Below are 25,419 nucleotides of genomic sequence, written 5' to 3'. Positions count from 1 at the left end.
AGAACCCAGGGCTCTGATGGAATAGCTGAATAATTCTACATCCATCTTCAGATTTTAACACGGAAAACACAAAACAGTCGGACGTGTTTGTTTTCTCCCACTCTGCAACATGGCCCTGAAACAACAGTGATTTGCACCGTTTCTTGGGCAAGGCCTTTCAGAGACCGCTAATGAGGCTGCCGGACCCTGGGGGCGGAAGCTCTGCGGATGGGTGCACTCGAGCGTCTGAATTGTGCGAGGCTGACCGCGTGATGGACGGATTCTCAGCATCCTTTATCTTCTAACCAGCATTAAGCACCATCAGCCAAACAAAAATACCAGTGATGGCAATTTAGCTGGATCGGACGTCTCCACGCAACATTTATCTTCCTTGTGGAAGTCCGCGGTGCCGCGCTTATGCCAGCTGATTTAATTCTGTTTCCTTTTCTCACACTAACCCACTGCTGGGGCTTACGTGAGTTAGAGAGAACCCTCATCCATGACTGGTGCCTAATATTTTACGAGAAACACAGCGGGGCCGACGGCTGCCCTGGCATCTCTGGCAGTGATTCTGAGACACAATCACACGACGTGCACCTGCGGGTCAGGTGGTTACTAGGATGGAAGCACACATGCCAGGAGGACGGGGCCACTGAGTCTGTGAGAAAACAAACAAAACGGCAACAATCCGCTTCCTTATGTGCCACAGTACATGCAGGACAAACATCCTTTGAGACATTTTAGAGTCTAAGTGGACAGTCCATGGGAAGTAATGAAACCGAGATCTGTAAATCCCAAACCGGACTCCTCGGATCCCCAGCGAGGAGAACGTAGGCCAGTTACATAGCTACTCTGCTCTCAACGTCCTTTTCAGTGAAAGGGAGATGATAATAGTACCCATCCCACCAGACTGTACAGAGAATTGACGAGATATTCTCTATGACCCGTGACAAGTACTTAGGAAATGCTCAATACAGTGTAGTCTGTCCTCATTAAGATGACTTTCATTGGTTTCCTTAGGAAGCTAGAAGGTACCACACTCTGCCTGTCGGCTGCCTCCCTAGCGAGCAGATCTGTAACCTCTTTTCCTCTTCTCCCAATTCTTGTCCATCACTTCAAAAGTATCTTTGCCCCTTTCCTTTATTTAGAAAGGAAATCTTGATTTGGGGGAATTCGGCTTGAGAATCACCCCTTTGATGTGCTTGTCTAAAGAAAAGCGAATGCCAAGATGCCCTCCTGAGCTCCACAACAGAAGCATCATCGAGAAAACACAGGACGTGCAGACACCCTCTCGCGGATTTCCTGAAAGCCTTCTTCGACCGGGAAACCATAATGACACGGGTCAGCACTCCCGCTTCACCTCTGAAAAAAGCCTATCCTGCCTGCAAAGTGGACCTATAAACACATACCTCCTAGAACTGTGTCAGGTGGAACAAATGCATAAGTGAAATGAATGGCCCAGGGCGTGCCCACAGGTCAGCATCGCTCGTGTTCTTTCTGAACAAATCAGGTGATTTTCAGAACAGAGTCACCTTCCTCCATCTCCTGCAAACTCTCCTCATAATTTTAGAGTCGCTTATTTGAGTTTGTCAAAGATCCCATTTAATTTTAAGACATAATAAACTGAAATGTTACTATCCAACGGCGAAGATTTCAGATATACAAATTATACGCTTTATTAATACAAATGCAATACTTCCTATAAGGAAACGCACGCTGACCACACTTGCTGGAGCTGGCATCGCTTGTGTACTTTACTCTCAATGACGGAGGCTCAGGGGGGAGCCCGGCTGCTCCCACTCACCTCACAGGGAATAGAGACCACAGGCTGGACACAGGCTTAGTCCCGGCCCCAGACCCCATCAGCAAATCCACTGTGATCACGTGACTGCCTAAGGAGACAGTCGACACTATTCTAACACTGCACCCTCCTCACCCCCATCTTCCTTTCCCTTAGGATTTCTTAATCCGGGGTTCCCTACCTCACCAAGGACAAAGAGAGAAAGATACAGTATGGGGATTGTCTTTAAATATCAATAAACACTACACTTTTCATCACAACTTTAAATTTAATCAGTATATACCTTGTGTTCATTATATCACTAATACGTGCTAAAAAATAAACAAAAAGCTTATATAATCCTGAGCAAAAAATCATTCCAGCAAAGACTCTTCTAAAATTTTTTACTTGCAATTATTACTATTTCTAAGGGAAAATAAAGCAGTATTTCAGTTATACTTTTGGATAAGTAACAACATATGCCCTGAATGTTTCCACGTTTACACGGCACTTTCTCACATTACCACATTACCCGGGGAATCTAGCTATCACTTGTAACATTTTCACCCAGGGGCAGCAAAATTTGCTCTAAATCAGACATAGAAAACATAAAAACAAATTGCAAGAAAGCCTAATTTTTACTCTAAATTTCTCTATTATCAGAATGTAAATATCTGAAACATTTGACAGAAATTCAGCTAAATGGAATTTTTAGGGACTGTGGCAATCGGTGTCGACTCACTATCGTCGGCATGGCCAGGAGAAGCCAGGCAGGCGTGCCATCCAAACCTGAGGACACAGCATCTGGTACTTAGTTCTGCAAAGCTATAATTCACCAGGTATGAATATTAAGATTCTCAGACTCTCCTAAGTTCATTTGGCTTGATTTCCAGATTAACTCAGAGCCGTACATTTATGTAAACGTTAAATGAAATTATTTTGCCAAGTTAGCTCAGCATTTATAGGAAGAAAAAGTATGGTAAAAGAAAAAGAATTTGGTGTCATACATGTTTAAACTAGGTAGATGCACAGCTAACCTTTTTTCACTTTTCTACTCGTTTTTGGGAAACAAATGTCAAATTCCACAGGTGATGTTTACTGCAACAAACATTCAACCATCAGCGGCCTATTGACTGACTGGTAGACAGTTTACTCAATAAGATGCCCAGGGGAGGGCAGCCTCTGATGGCTTTGGCAGCCCCCTGGAGTCATCAAGGACCAGGCCCTTCATCTCCAGGCCTGTGGTTTCACGGTCCCACAATGGCTGCAGTAGCTCCAGGCATCACAATCCCATTGAAAGCTAGCAAGTACAGGTCAGAACACAATAGTTCTCTGGGTGGCTTTCCCTCCCGTAATCTGAGTAAGAAATCCTTCTCTGCTGCCTTCAGGACGTTTCCTCGTACCTCTTCTTGGCCAGAATAACACCCACTCTCAAACCAATCACTGGCAAAGAGCACAGAAGTGCCATGGATGGCTTACCCACCCACAGTTCACTGCTCTGGAATGACAGTTTTCACCAAAGACGAGCATATCCATCAGCACAAAGGAAGCTATTTTATATCTATTTTACTATTTTACCCAAACTAAGAAAATGTTCCGTGAAAAACAGTACTTGGAATAAAGTACTAATAATAAATAATAAACAAGCCATAATAAGAAACAGTACTAAAGGAATAAAGTTCACGGTTACGAGTGGAGGCAGCAGGACATCAACACTGAAGACACCCTAACATGCGCAGGGACTGACAGCATGCTTTCCCCCGGGTGACTCCATTTGACCCTTTAACATCTCTGAGAGCCAGGGGTCCTTATTCCAAATTCAGAGAACCAGATAATAAAACCCATAATTAATCTCAAGCAAAATTAAGAACTTATTGATACCATTTCACCCTCTGTTCTTAAAACCCTGGGACAGCTAAACTGCATGAAAATTTAAGGAAATTTAAAATGAGATAAAATGAAATTTAAGTGAAAACTTTCAGAAAATTAAAGTTGCCGACAATCTCATCACTCAAAGAGAGTTGTTTTCTTTTACAATGTTATAGACTTATGACCAATGTTTATTTTCTAAAATATGCATGCATAACTACAGTTACATATGACTTCTAAGCCTGCTTTTCATACTTCACATTGTGGTAAATGTTTTTGCATGCTATGCTTTTAAAGAGATGACGAGTAACACCCACACTGCTGAAAACAGCAAACCTGTGCAAGTTTTTCTGTGATGAACTCGCTCACATGAAAACCTCTGAACACATTTTCTCTCTTCCACCCTTCCTTCCTCCGTTCCCTCCCTCCCTATTTTCAGAGTGTTCTACAAGCGGAATTCCTGGACAAAGTTAAGGACGCATATTGAAATATTTCACATCCAATGATACTCCCACCCGTTTCACTCTGCCTTTAACAATGCTGGGTATTATAATAAAAATTACAGCCAAATTGTTAGAGACAGCAAGCCTTGGGATTTTCTGTAAATAATTTTGCTCAAACAGTGGACTGAGCCAACCCTGCTGACGGAGATGAGTCTGGGAATCCTCACGGGAGCTCTGCCCTGGGCTGAAGTTTCTCCAGTGCCTGGCTTGTCAGGGAGGAGCTAGTAAAGGGGGAAATCTGCCCTCCCCCTTTTCTCTGACCCTTGCCCTCTTTAGAAGCCCGGTCCTGCTCCCCACTGAGATGGCCAGCCATGCTGAGTAAGCAAAGGGCTGGCTGGCTTTGCTTTCCAGCCTTTGGTGCTGGCAGGGACCGTGTGGTTCTCATCCCCAACCCTACAACGCTTGGCCTTCCATCCCTTCCATCCTTTTCTTCTCCAAAGGATGAAGGTTGTGAGTTTCTGCTGACAGGCTTCCACTTCCCAGTTACAGGGCCACCTGCCAAAGGGGATTAGCAGGTCATCCCTTCCTTTCTTTAGGTCAAGCTGCCCACAATCCTGGCAACAACTTAGAACCACCAAGGGAACTTTATAAAAACTACTGACATCTGCCACTGCTCTCCCTCCAAACAGAGATTCTCACTCATCTTGGGTGTGGGGCCTGGGCGTGGGTATCCATTTTTTATAGCTCCGTCATGGGATTCAAAATACACCTGGGGTTGAGAACTACTGACATCGTCCTGGCCGCACTGCATCTCCCAGAAATCCCTCCGGGGTCACACCATGTGGGTCCTCCCTTCCCAGGCTTTCAGCGCTGACGCAGGAGTCCAAATCCACTCGCCCAGACCACCGCCCTTTGTAACGCTGTTTGCTCCGTCAATGGGCATCTATCCCCCTCCATTCCAGTCTACCCAATTACCTTCTCAAAGCATCCACTTGCACATCTAACAGGAATGGAGAACACAGGGTGCTTAAAACAACTCTACCGTCCTCATTCCCCACCCCCAGATCCTGCTCAGCCCTCTGTCGGCCCCCTCTCAGTTAATGATGCCACCATCCGCCCTCTTACTCAGGACAGAAACCAAGGAGGGAGGCTTGATTCATTCATTCCTGTCTTTTCTTGACAATAAGCCCTCCCTCTTGCCCCCTAGAGCAGATCCAGTCTGACAGCACACCATGTCCACCACCGGTCTCCACTCTCATCTCCACTGCCAGGACCTCATGGCCTCAACACCGCAGTGGTCTTCTCACTCGTCTCCTTGTCTCCAGCTGTGGCCCCTCGAGGGCAGCTCCACGAAGCATCCAGACGGACCTTTTTAAAACATAACAAGAACTGTCCCCTACCTAAATCCCCCATGGTCTTCCATGACAGTAAAAATCAACGCCAAATTCCTAAAGGGTCTTACTTTCTGCACCTCTCCCACTTCACTTCCTGCCACTCCTGGGTGCAGTCATTATGCTGAGGCACACTGGCTGTTTTTCTGGCCCTCAAACCCTTGAACTTTATTTTTTTTCTTTCTGATATGCTTCTGACAAAGGTGTTGTCATCCAGGGCTGCTTCTCACATTTGGGACTCAGTTCAACTATCATAAATTCAGACTTTCTATCATATAATCCCGTTCTGCATTTCTCACTGATAGAAACTCTCATCTCTGGGTTCCTCTATGAATGCTCTGGTGGGCCAATGCTTGAGTCAGCATCATCCTGATTGCAGCCCCAGCGGTGGCTGCCTGAAACAGCATCTGGCAAACAGCAGGTGCTTAATAAGGAGCTGGAAAATGAAGGATCATGATAAGGGCTGTGTGGAAGAGGAGTCAGGCATGCTGGCTCATGTCACTAACTTACCTGAACAGATTCATTCCCCCTGAAGCCACGATAAACATTTTTTATCACATAATGTTTCAAGACAAACAGAAAAAAACGAAGCGCTAAATTCTCATTCTCTGGAAATTAAATCTACTTCTATGTTTGGATTTTTAAAAAATATTTAGGGGCCAGCCCGGTGGCATAGTGGTTAAGTTTTAATGCCCAGAGTTCAAGGGTCTGGATCTCAGGTGCAGACCTATGCATCGCTCGTGAAACCATGCAGTGGCAGCATCCCACATACAAAATAGAGGAGGATTGGCATACGTGTTAGTGCAGCAACAGTCTTCCTCAAGCAGAAAGAGGAAGATTGGCAGCAGATGTTAGCTCAGGGCCAATCTTCCTCACCAAAAAAAAAAAAAAAAAACTTTATATGGAAAAGAAAATGAGGAGACACAGGAAAATGTCAATGAGATGAATTTTAGCTTTCTCCAGAAATATAGACCCTCTTACTTTATCTCAGCATAGGAAATCTTGCTTAATAGTTTGCAAAATCTACCAAGATATACTTTGGAAGAAATGCTTTGGAAAAGTATTCTTTCCTTAGCACCGAGAATCATTTCTTAAGGACAATTGACCTGAAGAGAAATGGCATGAGTCAAGAGAGTGAGAACGTGCAACAAAGGGTTCTTCACTCTCCAGAGCACACTCCCTCGTCTGCTTGGGTTTAGTGTGTCAGAAATGGAGACCTCAGGGACTGACAGAGAGTCAGTTTCAAACTGAGCATCCACAGTCCAGGGCCATCATACAAAAAGGCACGCTGGCTGAGCCGGCCCTCTGGAAGGCTGAGAAATTCAAGTCCAGATGTCTGGAAACATTTTTCTAGTTAACGCCGTTGTGGGGTTTAAATTTTCACAGCATCCGTCTCTTCCTCCTCTCCACAGTGCTCTCCAGCTTGAATATTTTTCAAACCATCAGTTCCTAAGTACAGTCCTAAATAGTTAAGATTAAATTTAGTTCCCCAAAAGAAAACATTCGCTCATGACATCAGCAATGTTCGGCCGCACATGATGGTTTCCAATTGCCCCGATTCCCATATATCCAACATCCCTTGGCTTCCAACGTATAAGTTATCAATCTGCTCCAGACCTTGGTTTATAAGACGGTTTGATATCCACAGACTTCACAGCAGCCTTATGCGCTAAGAAGCAGCCATATGTCAGCTTTTGAAAACAAGGAAAGTGAGTCTCACGGAGACAGACGCCATCAAGCTCAGGTCTCCAAGAAGCAGCAAAGCTTGGATTCAATCTAATCTTCCAGGCTTCACATCCACTGCTCTTTCGACGGGACACACACTCACACACGTTGACACACAGACTCTCAATCACATCATTAAGAGCCTAACTGTGATCAAAAGAAAAATAACAACAACTGCACGTGTTCCAATTCTAATTGCTGATTTTCAACCTAATTAGATGCTAATGGCATCAGTTAGAGGAAAACAAAACAAAAAGTTAACATCCACATCAAATGAAATCTAACCAACAGTCCACCAGATTCAATGGGTGGCAGTTCCCTCTGGGCATCCGAGGTTAAGATCCATGAGGGTACCTGGACTAATAATCTGAATATGCGGGTCTATCAACTTGGAAGTGTCATCAGTATTTCTCCATCTGGGATACAACATTTTCAACTTTTTTTTTTTAACGTCCAAAAAACATGACAAGACAGTAGATGCTAACACAACGTGCCTCGAGCTACCAAGCTTAAAGGATGGATTCGTCAACGATGAGGAAAGTCTCCAGAGAGTCAGATTCTTCGCCCAAATGAAATTAATCAATTTCTGGTTTAAGTGTTGGTCAAATGTCAGAGAAGGAGCACCTCAGCCTGAGCAAGCCACGCCGGTAACGGAAGCACCAAGGCTGCCTGCTCCTCACGGAGAAGACTGACCCAAAGGGAAGCAGACGCCAGAAACGCAGGTTGCTACTGGATGCTGGCCTGGCCTGCTCTTTCTCAGGTGGCTCTATTTTTATAATGCGGCATGTGAAAATCCAGTGTTACTTGGTAATTTCATGCTCACCCACTGCTCGGCTGCCCCTGGAGCTCCCTGAGTTTCCATGGCACTTACTAGTGGAGACAGCAGTGGACGCGTTGCTGCTGGAGGCAGCGGCTGCCGCAGGCCCAGACACAGGCGGCTTACCCTGCTGGTCCCCGGATGCCGACCCTCATCTCCAGCTCACCATCCACACCACGGAGCAGAAGAGCGGAAGCTAAAGGTTACTGACCAGAACACTGAGGATGCCCTGGAGAGGACAGCACGGGAGTGGTGGGGGCAGTCCTCAGGCCTTGTCTATACCCACAGGGAAATTTGTAATTTAAGCCCTCTGGACTTTCAGAAATTATTATTATTGATCTACTGTGTGTGTGTGTTCAGGCTTGCCCTCATTATCAGACTCTTCCTAGCTATATAAGCTTAGGGTAACATTTAACGTCATGCTTTTCCTAATGCCAAATGACCCCAAGATGCTCCAGCCCCTCAGGTCACTTAGTCAAGAACCATTGTAACTTATTCCTCATTTGCTGCCTCCTCGTGACCCTGACCCGCCTGCCATCTGCAACACTGTTTCTGAGGTTAAGGGGAAAAAACTTCGTTACTAAATGACCCTGGGCAGCTTTAGCACGTCCAGGCCTCAGCTCTTCCTTACAGCATCCCGGGCTGCAATGAAGAACTGGATGACACAGGGGCATCCTGCCAAACGGTGCAAGCTGATAGGAAGAGGCACAAACCCTTCCATTTTAACAGCTACCTAACAATGCTTACTCTTCCTTGTAATCAGAGAAATGTAAGACAGAACACCAATAAAATACTGTCTTAAACCTATCTGGTTTGGGGGGCCAGCCCGGTGGCATAGTGATTAAGTGCACGTGCTCCACTTCGGTGGCCCAGGGTTTAGGAGTTCAGATCCGGAGCACAGACCTACATACCACTCACCAGGCCATGCTGTGGCGATATCCCATATAGAAAAAAAATGGAAGAAGAATGGCATGGAGGTTAGCTCACGGACAATCTTCCTCAAGCAAAAAGAGGAAGGTTGGCAACAGATGTTAGCTCAGGGCCAATCTTCGTCACCAAAAGAAACTATCTGGTTGGCAAAGGTTTTTGTCGTGGTTTGGTTGTTTTGTTGTTAATAATATGTACCATGGGGAGGGTTACAGAAAGAATGGGCATCTGTCACTTTAATGGCAAGAATGTGAATTGCATAAATTTTGTGGATGAGAATGTAGGAATTCAGCTTTTAAAAATCTAAGTTTTTTTGAAAATACATTGGCCAAAAGTTTTCATTGCAAACTGTGGGTTTTCAGGGCAGAATTTTATGTAATAATGACCACATTCAAACAAACCAAATTTTCAACAAGTGATAGGCTCATTATATTTTAGTATGTCAACATGTCTCAGCATGGAGCCATTAAAGATAGGGGTTCAAGTATTTTGACATTGAAATATTTTCACATAAGGTGCAAAAAGATAGCTAAAGGAGTATTAGAGCAAAATTTCATTTTTGCAAAAAGATACATATTCACAGCGAAAAAAAGTGGGCCAATATTCAACAAAAAGAAAACAGTAATTATCGCGGGGTGGCAGAACCACAGTTGACTTTTATTTTCCTCCCATTGCTTATATTTTCTAATTTTCTATAGTGAAAATGTCCTGTTTAATAACGAGGAGGAAGGTGCTCCAAAAAAAAATAAAATATTAACTCTGGCCACCTCGCGTTTTAATTAAATGTCACTCTGACTCTGTCACAGAGCTGTGTTCCAATGCAAAGGATGGAACCACATTCTGATATCAGAAACTCCATGCCAACCGACATGCCATTGAAAATAATGTCTTGGAAATACCATTTCCTAGTCCTCTCTTCTTCTTATAATACTGTAGAATTCAGCAACCCGGAATTCTGTTTAATTAAGCAAGAAAGATATTGTGATTATATCTAGAACTGGCTGAATCTATTTATACCTCCAAACAAAATATTTTGCGTGTGCCAGTAATCCCTCTTGGCTCCTGGTTCCTCTATTTTTGGAATCCATTTACTTTCATATATATGTGCTTCGCAATAGCAGACCTACAGCTGCCTACCAAGCTCCACATCTGTCAGAAGAACAATAGGAATTCTCTTGTAAAGTTGTAAGCAAACAAAATTCACCAGACTTTAGGACGTAATCAAGTCCCACCTACATCAGCACACTGAAACAAGGGTATTAATAAATGCTGAGCTGCAAGATATGCCACCAAAAGACAGACCCAGAAAACCTTGTGTGTGTGTGTGTGTGTGTGTAAGAGAGAGAGAGAGAGGGACAGTGAGAGAGAGGGAGAGAGGGAGAGGGGAGAGGGAGAGAGGAAAAGGGGTGGGGGGAGAGTCAGCAGAATTAGTAATTCAAAAATTCCACTAAGATTTTAATCTCAAATTTAGAATCTGGCCTCAGGGAATCTGCCACAAGGAGACTCAGGGAATGTCTTGTCCAACAGCCTCATTGACAGAAGGAGTTGAGACTCAGCCACTCAGTAGTCCAGCCTGAGGTCTCAAACAACTGAGAGACAGCGCTGGGCCCACATTTCCCAAACCAGGTCCAGTCGCCTCCCCACAGTGCCATAAATATTTTCTCTTTTAAAACCACTCTTCTAATATCTCGTTTCCACTTTACCTTGGATGCAAAGAAAAAGCAAACGTAACGATTAACAAGATTAGGCAAAGGAATATGAACTTCTCGAAGGTAACACTCTTCCAGCCTCTCCCCAGTCTCCATGAAAATCACCTCCTGTTCACCAGATTCTCCCGTTTAATTTACAAAATGGCAGAGCATCAAAGAGGAAGTGGTAGACGAGGCATATGGAGATAAAAAAGCCTGGATAATCTACAGATCTCAGAGTCGTTATGCAGATACCTGGAGTGGGCTGTGTAGCTAATGCCAGATTGCTATCGACGGGAAACCCTAGATTGATGGTCCAGGGTCAGGAAGCTGAGCCACATGGTCCATTCATCAAACAGGCTTCTGGGAAGAGCTTTCCTTCTTTGACTCTCTCTCTCCCCCATGGCACATGGTGACACTCGTCTTCATCAAATGCAAAAATATTTTCGAACATTCAAACAGCCTGATTTTCCTGACACAAAAGCATCTCTATTTTGGGTCCAGAGGTTCAACTGACAGCATAACTGATAACTGAAGATTAAAGTGGACTTCCCAGAAGAGCTGTGAAAAGAAACTGATGGAACAACTAAGGTACTCTTCCCAAAATGCAGCATGTGTAATTTATTTTTACACAGTTCGTTTGGTACCTTGCAGCTGATATCTGGAGGAAAGAAAGCAGTTCTAGTAGGGGGAAACAGATGATTTCATTTGGCCAAGTAATAATGCCTGGAGAAATGTGAGAAAATTCAGTGGGAAACTTCAGCAAACTGTGTGTTTAAAAGTCTGGCTGACCAAAGATCACCCCTCTCTATGGTTTGCTCACAAAGAGACTCTCCTGGATAAAGTATAAAGAGCTCACTGGCCAGGAATTTAATTCAATTTTCACAGTGGGAGGGTAGAACATAAAGACTTTCTGTACCTGGCAATTAAAGTCTTCAAACCCTAACACTCAGACATGTAGGCATTTTATGGCAAACAGGATGAGAACACATATTCCCTGTGAACAGCACTTAGCAACTGCACTAATACATGGCAGAGTACGAGGCAGCTGAGAGTTGCAAATTGGATATATGTTTGGTATGGCTCCATTTTTGTATATTGGGATAAGAGGGAGAAAATGCAAACATCGTCTTGAGTTAATTTTGAAAAAACGTCAAGCATCTCTAAAGCTTTGTTTTGATACAATTATTCTAACGTTTACTCTCTTTTCAACATCTGTGCTCAAACAAATTATTTAAGTTGTGGTATCCTAGCATCACAAAGTCCTCACCACTGGTAATACCATTTTAAAAATTAAGAGTTTTAAAGTATAAATGAATTTTGCAAGTTTCCCCCTTCCCCAGTCCAAATAAATGCCTCACTCTTGCTCCTCACCAACCCAACTATCTGGAAGACATAACTTCTCCTTGCCATTCTAGAAGGTCATTGTTCAGAAGGCAGGCCCTGCAGACTTCAGGTGCAGAAAGCCAATGAGAAGGGACCAGGCAGGAGGACTGTGCTTTGCCAGCTGCACGTTCTACCGGACCTTTCTTCTCAGGGTTAACATTTTTTGTTATCTAGTCATTTAGAAATAATAGAGCTCTTTAGACTTTTACAAGACTCAGCCATTTGCAGTGCACTGTAGGAAACAGCATTTCATTATTTATCATAAATAACTCAGAGCTGTTCATGATGAAAGATGAGCATCAATGTGGTACCACAGAAGGTCATTTAGAAGCTTACAAAACCAGATGATGACGGGGAAACACAGATTTGACAGCGACTCTGTAAAGACCCCATCTATAGCTTCGCTGCCTTCCTTTCAAAAATTTCTTCTGATCAAGTACACAAAGACCCACACAAATAACTGAAAGCTGTACCTTTATCTAAGTCAAAAAAATAGACAAAGTGAAAATATTCCAAGCAAATAACACTAGTATATGTCAGCTAGCTTATTAAAAAGGTTGACATCGGTGAAAATTATCTGATCAGTGAAAAACCGAGAAAGAGAGAGGCAGTTGGCTATTAACGCTTTCACAGGTGCACTTACAAAGCGTTATAGCCCCTCTGTCTGGTGACAAGGAGCAACCAAAGAAGCTAGCCAGACGGATGAATCGGATTCTAAGCTGCAGGGTCTTCTTTATGGTCAACAAAGCAGGTAACACAACTAATGATCGCTGTGCGTGTGTAAATGCACGGATGTCATTCTTTTGTGGATGATGAGAGCTCCCTGGCCAGCCTCAGGGTTCCTGAGGTAGCATCGTCTTCCCTCCCTCATTCTTCACGTGATGAATGCAGAGAGGGCGTCAACAGTGCCACTGCCTTCTCAATGCCACGCAGTGTCAGCATTCAATCTCAAAGGTGCTGAGTGGCTTCTGAAAAGAGGACCTCACAGGAGACCACTAGGGTGAGGTGGCAACCAATTCCTAAGGTAGTCTTTGAAAAATCTGAAGGCAGTCACAGCCTAATTTAGGAGGAGCAGCAAAGGCAAGAGTTTCTTGTTATTCTCTTTGTATCTCTACTTGCAAATTTGTAGATATTTGAAAGCTACTATTTTGGGTTAAATCTAGGGCTGTGTTGATGTGACTGGAAAAAACTAAACATCTTAAAACATACCAATTCTGTTGCTTCTTTCAGCACTCTGAAGAGGCACTGGAATGAAGTCAACACTTAAATAGATTCATCACAAGTCAAAGACCATATTTTTAAATGATTTGGGACAAATCAGGCTTGCAGCATCTTTAGAATTTGTTGCTTCTTCCTCCTCCTAAGTCATCCTAGAGATCTTGCATCCTGTGAAAACATCTGATCTTGTGCCAATTCCTCACACCAACCCTGACTGTGGTTTCCCACAGCAGCCTAGCCGTGTCCTTCCGCCCACTCCCCCCTCTCCTGAATCAGGCCCTGCCCTGAGGAAAGGGTGAAGCTGCCTCATTAATTCCAAGAGAGACCCTCTCTGCCCACCCGGTCAGACTCCTCACCGGCTCCCACATGAGTAGTCACATGCCACTTCCACCTTTGTTACCAACCTTTTACTCCCTTGGCCTCTCTTCATTATTTCTCTGCCTAAACACATTCTCCCTTGGAACTACCTGTGTCCACTCTGATCACTACTTTCTGAAATGGCCTAATCTGCTTTTCAGTTGGACTCATACACCTCAGCACTTAATTATTCTCTCGAACATATGTTCCCGTCTTCTGGACAAAACCATAAATGCAGATGATGAATTATCTTTCTTGTGTATTGTGCACTCAAATGTTTGCAGAGCTGTGATGAAGTCGCTCCCAGGACACAAGTAGGGTTTTAAATGTGTAAGATGTGTGAGAAGTGTGGCACCTTATGCTGTACCAGAAACACTCCTGATCTGGGTGGAAGAAAATGTTATGTAATGTAAACACAAGGCATCCACTCAGCAAGGTTTCAACTGAAAAAGAGTATGGGCATCTGCATGGAGCCTCCCTAAGCCAAGATCCTGAGAACAGAGGGAGCTGAGGCCAGGAAGACACTCTTTTTGTCTGTCAGCCTGGGAGGCATGAACAACAAACACTCAGAAACAGGATCCAGTGTCTGTAAATGGAGAAATCCATAAACGCAGACCACCAACCTGATAACACGAAGGGAAGGCCAAAGGAATACTTTGAAAGATTTCTTTTACATTTTTTAGTTTGTACAGATGTATACAAGAAGTGCACAAATCGTAAGTATACAGCTCCACGAATTTGGACGAACAGAACTCACCCATGTAATTGCACCCAGATCAAGAAGCAGAATATTATCATTCAAATATTAAATAGCCGTTTTCAGCCCAAGCCGTCCCTCCTAAGACCTAGTACTACTAACCAGCCGTTGCATTTTCCTTTCATTTGATCCTTAAAATAGACCAGGTACTTGGTTAGTGCACACGCAACTCAGATTTCCATCGGCAATAGCCCTCCCTAGCAATTCCTCTAAAGACTGCCCAACAACTGCAGACCGAAGAGCCATTAAGTAACATAAACTTCCATCCTCTTCATCCTTATGAGGTGGAGGCTAATGGTCCACAGACACTCTGCCTTCAATAAGGCCTTATTTCCCATGAGCCAATGAAACGCCTTTATATTTCCACACATCTGCATTTCACAGCCGGAACCCAACTCAGTCAACACTTTAATGCTGACACTACCAATTAAGAAACAAACTCTATGACTAAAACAATCTTCACAGAACTAAGACCAGTAATTGAACTGATTCATGGAGCTTATTCTTGACTTTTTCAAAAGTTTAATAACTTCTAATTAGAGACATAATTCATGACCATTAAATAAAATCAGAAAAAAATAAACCAAAGTACAATAAATTAAAAAGCATTCCTCTTCCATAATCTAGAAACCATCACCATTAACAGTTTGTATACTTCTTCTGAATATACGTACTATATATTAAATCTATCTATTAATCTACTTAGCTTAATACAATTGGCATCTCATATAATTTTCTACCCAAAGTTTTAGATAATTATACAGTAAACATTTTCCAATCTATTTAACACTATTAAGAACACGATATAATGACCTTGTAAATCTATCACATGGTAAAGTAAAATTTATTATTTATTTTATTTTAACCTAAAGCATACAATTGCACACTCACTAGCCAAATATCTGGCTATAGAATTCAAGCTTTTCACTGAGTAAATTTCTGTCGTCTTTCTTGTGAAAAGCCACATCCAAAATAAATACCATAATTTTTCAGTTTCATTTTATTTATTCTGGAAGGAGAACTTAAAGCCACACTGGAAACAATCCAAGCATAGATTTCTTATGGATATCTAAATACATTCTCCCATAAACTTGCCCACAGCTTCAACAAGGATTTTTTTAAGTGACTTATCCTTATGGAATATATCCGAAGTAATCAACTTTACTCTAATAGAAATTACAATTAATTCATTGGTTGTGTACTATCTAAATACGCTACTTAATTATAGTAACAAGAACAACCAGCACAAACAGGTTTAGGAGCTAATACAACTAATAGTCAGTAAACACACCTCTCATTTGGTGAAGGGAGAAGCACCATCAGCTGTAACTGTCCAGCATGGAGGGGGTATTTGTCAGCTTTTTAGCACAAAAAGAGAGATTCTCACACTGAAAAGTCAGTTAAGTAGAATTTAGCCAAGACAGTGTTTAATAAAAACATTTCTGCACCCCAGTTTCACTTTCTCCTTCCTAGGGTCTCTAGACTTTGCCATGAGGCTGCAAAAAACTTTTGTTTAACAATAGACATGGGTAAGCAACCTCACTACTCTTCTTTACGAGTACAGCTGTCATTCTTAGTCTACAGGATTCATTCAGAGTCTCACAGGGTTTGGGCAACGCAGATTCCCTGATACTGCAGTGTTCCTATCCTTCAGTATGGCTATTCAAACACTCTACAACCCAGTCTTAGTCTCTGACCTATTTCCCTTTTCTTTCTGTGGGTCTGCAAAAGTAGAAATCCCAATCACCTTTCACTTTAAAGAGCAGAATATTTTTGTCTTAGGGACCCTTGCTACAAAGAACTGTCAAAGGAATAAGCAATGATTGGGTCTGGTTTGGGATATCCTTGGCAGAGTACCGGGATCTCACCAATATTCCTCTTCCTAGGACTGCTGGCTGCTCAGCAGTGGGTACCTTGTAGTGTGGTTCCAAGAGGGAATTCAGATGCTCTGCAGGAGACATTGCATATGGCGCAACACCCATCATTTACTTGGTAGGGCTGCTATTTTAGCGTCCGTAGAACTGCAAGGCTATCACTCCAATATTCCCTGACACACTTCCATCGGCCAGTGTGAGCAGACGATGCAGTAACTACCGTAATCAAAAGCAAGTCTGGAACGGGCAGAGAGGACAATTTTGGCTGGATTTTAGGAAGGAGAGAAACAAAGTCTGTAACTGTCTCCTGTCATTGTTCTATTGAATCACCTACAAGCAGGCACAGGAGAAAAGAGAGAGATAAGAAGATCAAGGAAAAGCGTTTAGAGGAATACATTCTTTCTCATTTGTTGCAACATCTAAATTTCTCCTTAAACTGCAAATCAGGGCAATTTCTCCAGTTAAGAAGTCACCCTTTACCATATCAAAGAATAGGTACAGGAAAGATGTTCCATTCATGGCGTTTATAATGGTGAGTGCCACAGTGTATGAGCTTAAGGCTTGAAAGAGGCAATGCACACAGATATGCTGACACTGTATCAATGGGTTGGGATGTGGGGTGGGGGGAGATCACCTGTAAAATGATCTTCCCGTCTTCCTGATCGTGAAAACTAAGCCACTTATACATGTCCTGGACAAAGTAAGGAACCACTCCAAGCCAGCTCCATTACCTGCATGACCAGGATATTCATACCTAGGCTGCACGCCTAGATGATTGTCCTTGTTTCGGTAAACAAAGACGACAAAATATGTAAAGTGCTGGCCTGCTGGACCACACTAAAAACCCCACAAAAAGCAGCAATAGTGGTTGTTATGACCTAAATTCTCAAGCCCCTTTCAAGACAGACATTCTGCGAAGGATTCATCCACATTTCTAAAAGTAAAATTCAAGGCACAGAAATCAATAGAATCTGATCCCCAAATGATGATGAAGGTGTGATTTTCTCTTACTAAACTTTTTACTCCCTGGCAATTCACAGGAAGATGATGCCAAGGGCCACATGCAGATAAGGGAAAGGTACTTTAAGAGGTGGGCTGATACGTTCAAGCATTCTTATCAGTGTTTAGCATAAAGAGTCTATTCTCATAACCTTGGCCTAATGCATTAATGCTAAAATAGTTGCAGAGATCCAGCTGATCTTATTTTTTAAATACTCTTACAGCCTATATAGCATCCATGATGCACACTATCACTTCCAGAAAAAGGCCTCAAAGACAAAATCTTATCACTGGAAGCTGCTAAACTTCTATTATTAAACTTAATTCTGAATTCAGTTTGCAGGCTTGTTTCAGACCAGCCTCTTTTCATGCCTTGGAATGGCAATCTATGATTTACATACAATCACCAACCTGTCTTGAAAAATAAAGGCTCATAGCAAGAAAAAAGTAATACTCCGAAATGTAATTCAGGGTGAAGTTTCCAACCAACACAGACTTGAAGCAAGATGTTTTCAAAATGCTAATATTAGAGTTCCCCAAAGTGCAAAGGCAGACATCTAAATGAGCTCTCCGATGGATGTGAGCATCCTGTTAACACCCTGGAACCTAATTCACAGGAACTCCTAAGTTAATAGGGGAAGAGAGTGTAATTCAGACAGGGCCTTTTTAAGACCCCATAACAATAAGATGGTGTGGGACGGAACAAAAGGGAGCCCTGGGGCATCCTTTGTTTCATCAAGAATCTTCAGATTTCCAGATAAGTCAACAATCTCATTCATTTATCCCAAAATTTCAGTTCCTCTCTTTGAGAAACATATGTCCAAAACAGGCTTTAAAAAACATCTACCCAACAAAGGATGAGAAATGGTGAGCTCCAGTTTGTGACTAGACTTCCAAGGTGATTTGAGGTGATTTCCAGAATCCATGGCACCGCACGTGCCGGGGTATCAGAGAGGAATACGGGAGAGATTCAAGGGCAAAGAGAACAGTAATTTCTCACTGTGATGAAAGATCCCTCAAGCTGGGGAGCAAACTATCTCCAACACTTGAACTGAATTCAACGGCCTGATGTGTTCTCGGATGAAAATACCTAGTCCATCCACTTCCAATCTCTCTTGACACAAAAACAGTAGACGGTTTTGCAGCTTATAAGCTCTTTTACAAGTGGCATCCAAGGCAGGTTATTGTCATCACCCTGATTATCCCAGGGGGGGAAGTTAAAGGTCTAAGAGAGTAACCGGTTCCTAGCTGACTCACATTTTCAATACTGTGACCTGCCAGAGAGTCACTCTCTTGACCTAGCTCCCCCACTTAGCCGGCTCACAGCCACCACTCCTCCAGGGGGATGGACACTGATGGGCCCACCACACAATGGAAAGGTCACAGCCACCAGGCCAAGCCCAAGGAAGCATGCACACCCCTGCAACCACCTGTTAGGCTGTGCCCTCACCAGCATTCAGTCGGGGCAACAAATCTGTTCATGCCAGTTGTTCTGATCATAATTATGTAATTTACTTAAGTTTTATGTAAGCCAATGCTACAGGATTGTGAAAATGAAAGATAATTGCAATTTCTATTAAAACTTAGTTGAATGTTTTGAAGAAACTCCAAATGGTGAATTGCTTTAAAAAAAAATGAATAAAATTACTTGAAATATACGGGCAAGAAAACTGTAAAAGATTCCCAAGGCGGGGGCTCTATTACTATCTGTGAGGAATCTGGGTTCGATTACTTCTGCAGTGTCTTTAAAGAAGAAACAGGTAGAGGTGTGGCTTACAAAAAAAAAGCAAAAGATGCTAAGCTCAAACTAGCAGAAACGTATTCAAGAAAAAGCCTTGGCTCTAGGTCAATATCTGGGAGAATGAATACTGTATAGATTTTAAGTTTTACTTTAATTTCCTGCATTTTAAATCATTATTTTTATAGACCTTTTAAAAGTTAACCAATGAACTACCAGCATTGCAATGCCTCAAATCGATGTTTAATAAACATTCATTCAAATGAATTAAGAAATCGAAACACGACATGTATTATGAAAACAATATAATTATATGAATGGATATAATAGCCCATGTTCAAGTGTACAATTGTTTTGTGGCATCAGATAATAAGTGGTGTCAAAATTAGCATGATTTGTATACCAATCTACTTGGGACAATAAATGGCCATTAATCACCCACCAAGTTTTTGAAATCCTTAAAAAGTTTTTAAATTTAAAAACTAAAAAGATAAAGCACCAAGACAGTTTTATAAGTCAACTGCCTAAAGGGGTGGAATTTTTTTTTCTTAACTTTTGACATCAACTTAAATAGTCTAACATATCTTACCAAAAGGGTTGATTTTTAAAACAACTTGAAACGACATGGGGGTATTAAGAATATCTAAGAAAATTTCTTTTAATGACCACTGCTTATGCTAAAAAATGAAGGGCTAAAAAAAAAAAACATCAAAAGTCTGGAAGGAGGCTTCAGACAGAGTCATAGTTCAATTCCATAAAAGACGAGTTAACGGAGGAGGGCCTTGGGTCCTCAATGACAGACTAGGGAAAATGGAAACCAACTAGACACGTGTCCTCAGCCTTTCTTTAATAATTGCATGAATGGGATCTTTAGGAACATTTCCATCCTGATATTCCACAGCTTTCAATTAATACTTTCCCTCCCTCCTGCCTTCTCTATGTACACAGCTCTGTAGGAAACTCTTTCCCGGATGTAGACAAGTAAAGATTCTAGGAGCTCAAAATGTCTCAGTGGTATTTGTCAACGCAGTGCCAGCTCGCTGCCCCACCCAACACAGAAGTCTGAAGATAAAAACAGACTCAAAGGGAGAAAAATGAATCTCAGTTCTCTTCACAGGCAATTCAAATGCCTTTTGCAGACTTAGATTTATGGCTCTTCCCTTGCTCCTACATATGTCAGGGCTAGCTTTCATGTTCCATTTCCGATAGCCCAGACAGAATATTGAGATATGTTTGGCACTGGATACGAGAGGTTATGCGGAAAGATTTCTACCAAAGAAGCAAGTTGAAAATCAGCCTCCTTCTCATTGGTATGTAGGAAAGTGTGCCAGAGGAAGAGAGCTCTTGTTCTCGGCGGACTAGACCTCCCTTGGGGGAGAGCGCTGATTTCAAACTCCACGCCAGCGCTGGAGCTCATGGCCCAAGCTGGATGCAGAAAAGTTGGTTTCTCTAGTAACAGAAGTTGCCACAAACCAGCTTTTTTTAGGTTGGTTGGTTGTTTGCTTTTCTTTCTGACAAGCTTATGGATCAACACTGTGTGTTCCAAAAGGCTATCCAAGATTCAGCACAAATACAAAAGTGGCTGGATTCACAAATCAAACCCGCAAAAAGGACTCCGTCAGCACCAGCAGTGCCAAGCTCTTCTGTCAGTCATGGGGAGCTGAGGAGGGAGGCTGGACCCACATGTCTTAACGCACTGGGACCAAACGAAAAAGTGCCCTAAAAGAGACTTACCAAAACTATGCCCACCCCTGCCCCCAGCCTTTTCTGGTGAGGACCACGAAGCACGAGGTAAGTGTCCAAAAGGCAAAATGTACAGTATAACTGATTAAGGCAGAAAAGTATCATAACCCTGCATGAAGGCCAAAGGAAATGAGAACATACTCAGGTTGCAGCAAGTGCTCATTAAAAGCTCTCAATTGGATTCCATGAGGAATAACGACCTGGAGCTCTGAACCTTCTCACTCTGGCTACCACCCATGACTGGGCTCAGTACCTTCTTTGTTGGAATTCCTTTGAAGCCCTTGATTCACGTAAACAGAAGACGATGTTTAGGAGTAACTTTATTTAAACAATTTAGATCTGAGGCTATTGATAAAGCAATCAAGAGTACTCTCATTCAAAGACTAAAGATTTTTTTTAAAAAAAGATAGGAAAATAGTGTTATCAATGGTTGTCTTCAAAATTACAACAGGTATGACCACGTAAAGTTTTACTTAGATTTATAGTATTAAAATTACCCACACCATGTTTAAACATCAATGATACATTGTACATTTATTTCTTCACTAAACACACTATTCGAGATTTTGTGATCTTATTCAGTGGAATTAACTATATACCTTCCGAATCTGACCCAAAGAATAACCCATTAAAAGTGGCTCTTTGTCTTTAGCTAGTGGATCTGGTCTTCCATCTCTTAAACAGTGCTTTCTGCTGAGTAAAATGACGATCCATATTTGCATGGACCACATTCTACAAATAGGTTTCAAATCTGTAAACACAATTCAATGTAAAAGGCTGTGTGTACACTGGTCAACATGACTGTTCCATCTACTATCTATAGCCAACCTCCCTGTGGCTTGAAAAATCTGTAAAGGAGCCTACACTTTCAGATGCAAAATGCATCAAAGATGTTTTGGGGAAGATAATCTCCCAGTGGCACTATTTCTCAGATATTTGTAAAGCATCTGAAAGAAAGGCCAGTCGTGGGCAGCTAACTGGGAACCCAAGGGAGGCCAGGACCATAGAAGAAAGTTTTGCTCCAGCCCATGGTCCACAGGCTAGAGGATGAGAACAGTCAACTTCCAAGCCCTTCTTCTCCCTCTGCCTTTCAAGCTCAATCTTCCTTTGTCTCTGATCCTACAGAAAATTAGCAACAGTCTCTTCTAAACTGGGCCTTCCCCATAGCAAAAATAGCTCTTGCTTGAAAAATCCTATTACCCATTAGCAAATGTGTTTATTCTAGACTGAACCAGGCTCTTCCGCTCCAAAGAGCTGTGCTGCATTTACAGTCATGATCCTTCTGACTAACCCAAGGCTCACAACACACAAAGACATTTATTCTCTAAGCCTTGAGATGCTCCATTCAGGAGCAAAGACCCTGCATGAAAGAATTTGCGAGGTACTCTTGAAAAAACAGTATCATCCTTAGCTGTCCTCAGGTGCTACAACACAGTCCATGATTTTCATTAAAAAGAAAGAAAGAAAGAAATCTACTGAAGTCTGGGGGTAGGTGCTAGGAAAAAGGGGAATTTCTTGGGAACTTTAGTGGTATAAGTGAAACAAGTGAAAAACATAAATGCCAGATATTCAGGCCATTCTTCAGTCCACACAGTAACAGTGCTGATAATCTCTCAAATAAAATCTTTATTTCCTTTTATTAGTCATCCTGCAATCTTGGACAAAATAAAATAATTAAACTATCCTTTTTCTTTAAATTACCATACAATCTACCTATCTAAACTCTTCTTTTATGGAAACTACATAATCTTCCTTTCATTAAAATTTTCCTTATAGATATATGCAAACCAGGTCAGTTTCTGCTGGATTTGCATACTCGCCTTTCATCCCTTAATTCAATTCCTTGTTAAAGGTTTAAGAAAGAACAAGGGCTGGACCCCAGATACACATAAAACAAATACCGCTCATAAGTCTATGTGAACACTGACACCATTTACGGATCCCCCCCTTTTCCTCGGGGCTGAGTGCCCTGTCAATAATCATTATTTATTAAACTGGCTGCCATTCCCTTCTACACAATGTAGGAAGAAGGGAGCATGGAAGGATAGAAATAATTACCTTGAGCTTTTCTTTAAAGATCTCCGGAATGCAATGCAAGGAAATCAATTGAGAAAGAACATGACACACCCCGCTCCATGTTCAAGCCCCCCCCCCCCCCCCAAACAGGCATACAAGGTTGGGAAGTACACCTACACTCCATTATTCCTATCAAATGTATCAAAAGAAGAGAGAAAAAATCTGAGGTCTTCAAAACAGACACACATGTATTTTCAACCCATTGAACATGTTCACACTTACACTTGCAAAGCCTTGATCCCTCCCCAAAACTAAAGGTAGATCTGTGGAGAGAAGGCTCTAAACATCTCCTGAGAAATGTGCTCTCAGAAACGACTGCTTTAGCCAAAGCAGCAAGTTCTGGCTTGACTGCCATTCTGGCTTGTGGCAGATCCCCCTTTCCTCTCTTCTCCTCATCTCCCAATTTATCTTCTAGCCTATTCTTTTCCAAAGCAGAGTAAGAGCATAAGGAATTTCCCTCTTGGACCCTACCCACAAATACACTAAATCTTTTTAAAAAAAAGTTTCAAGGGTTAAATAACACCCAGAGGAAGACCACAGGTCAGGGAAATGAAAAATCACCAACAACGGAAAGCAACCGAAGCATTCTACCGGAGAGTCAGTGATGGGTGCCCCTCCTCTCCCCTCAGATGTCATGGCTCAAAACAGAAATATAACGTAAAGACAGCAGGACCAGACAGGTTGTGGTGAACAGCCTTGCAAAGAACTTGAACTGCCAGGCTGGGGGTTTGTCCTAAATAACCTTCACAGGTTGCACAAACTGTTCCCATATCCACATCAACAGCCAGATTAAGAAGCTTCCTAAGATTTCCTTAGAATAAGAACAAGGTGGCGGGTGGGGTCAGGGGTCAATTAGCCATCTAAGACATTGATGAAAATATACACCTCATATGCAAAGAAATAGAAAGCTGTCATGCTGGGTAAACTGGCCCGTTGTGGCACCAATTGAGCCAAGGCTGAAAACGCTACATTTGGAAGAGGGACCTGTTTCAAAAGGGCTAGATGGTCTTCTCGAGAGCAAGGAACTCTGCCCCATTCTGCCTCTGTTTTTCAGGCACAGAGGGAGGGGAGATGAGGTTCACACCCCACCTTTGGGAAAGGAACAAAAGCAAACGCTTGGCAGAGCTGAAAAAACTCCGCCTCCGTCAGGACCTTGGGGGTGGCAGCTCTGTAGGGCTGCCTTCCTATCTTCTAGTTAACTCACTCTGGCGGCCACGGAATCCATTTCTACACCTTGGAATGGCCACGGGCAGGGTGGGGGGTGACCAGGTTAGCCCTTCGTCCTGGATGGCCTTCTTTCCCTACCTCCCCGAATGGCTTCTAATTAACCCTTCCTGCTCCCAGCCTGGGTCAGGGCTGCTGGAAGTGTCCACAGCTCCACTGGACCACATATCTATCAAATCATCACACACCCCCGACCCACCCCCACAGGGACATAACTTCCCTTTGTGGTTTATCGTTGGTCAATTTGCGTGTGCTTTCCTTTCTCTCCTTCCTACGGGCGGGCGGGGAAAAGGCTCAGGGCTTTTGGGAAGGCCCTCCCCCCTCCCTCCCCAGCTCTCCACAGGAGCCAGAGCCTGGAGCTCGCCAGCAGGTCTGCAGTGAGGAGGGACGCGCTCGCGTTAACCCTTTGAAGAGAGTCAGATCCGTTCTCATCTGGGACCCACTGAAGTAGGGCCTGTGGGGCCTGACAAATGTCTCTCCGCTTCCTACCGCCCCCACCCCACAGGCGGACCCACAACAGGCCGGCACCTTCTCCCTCCCTGGTGGCCAGTTTTCAACTCACTCTGTGCTCCGAACCTGGAATGGGGGGGGGGGGGGATGCCAGGAGACGGGCGGCGAGGAGAAAAGACAGCAGAAGGGCAGAAAGGAAACTCAGTAGGAAATCAGAGTTCAGACACAGGATTTACTTACGAAATTTGGGGCTGGTGCTAGTTTCTGGCGTGGCGGCGGTGGTGGGAGCGGAGGAGGAAGACGAGGAGGAGGAAGAAGAGGAGGCAGCATCCTGAAAGGGAGACAGGGTCCAGGAAGGAGTCGAGTCGTGAAGGTAGGAGGAGGTAGCGTATGCCGCAGTGGGCCAGGAGGGGATGGCCTGGGTGCTCGGGGTTCCTGGCGCCGGGGGTCGGGAGCCCGGAGCGCTGCTACTGAAAAAAGGGGCCGTGGTGGACAGGGCCGTCGGGGGGGCCGCAGTGTTCCGTGCCGTGGTGGAGCGCGGGCTGGCCCGGATGGGCACCCGGTGCCCGGGGAAGCGAGTGGGCGCCCGCGTGATGGTGGTCAGGCGGGTGCTGATCCGGTTGGGCGTCCTGGAAGAGGCGGCGCCGCCGGCCGAGGGGGTGGCGGGGGCCGCGGTGGACGTGGTGGTGGTGGTGGTGGTGGTCTCCATGGCCTTGGGGAAGGAGCTGGGCTTGGAGAGGAAGAAGGGGTCCTGGCCCATCCCCTTGGAGTCCACCAGGTCGGTGGGCACGTACTCCTTGACGGAGCCCACCACGATCCATTTGAGCAGCATGAGGCTGAGCCCCAGGCCGACGAAGCCGATGAACAGAGGCACCACGCACAGCCACGTCTGCTGCCGGTTCCACACGATGCAGTCGCTACAGCGTAACTCCCGGGGGGGCTCGGCCGCCCCTTCGCCGCCGCCGTCCGGGCCCCCGT

General features: G+C 43.7%; 1 protein-coding gene across 1 annotated transcript in view; it reads right to left on the bottom strand.

Annotated features, from left to right (window-relative positions):
* Positions 1-25,419, bottom strand: part of NRG3 (neuregulin 3) — a 1,023,472-nt gene that overhangs the window by 986,576 nt on the left and 11,477 nt on the right. Inside the window, exon 6 of the mRNA XM_046652790.1 lies at positions 24,682-25,415. Within this exon, the coding sequence (XP_046508746.1) occupies positions 24,682-25,415 (734 nt within the window). The remainder of the gene's footprint in view (positions 1-24,681; positions 25,416-25,419) is intronic.

The sequence above is a fragment of the Equus quagga genome, chromosome 2 (assembly GCF_021613505.1).
Source record: "Equus quagga isolate Etosha38 chromosome 2, UCLA_HA_Equagga_1.0, whole genome shotgun sequence".
NCBI classification, from domain to species: Eukaryota; Metazoa; Chordata; class Mammalia; order Perissodactyla; family Equidae; genus Equus; species Equus quagga.
This window is presented reverse-complemented; position numbering and strand designations above follow the sequence as displayed.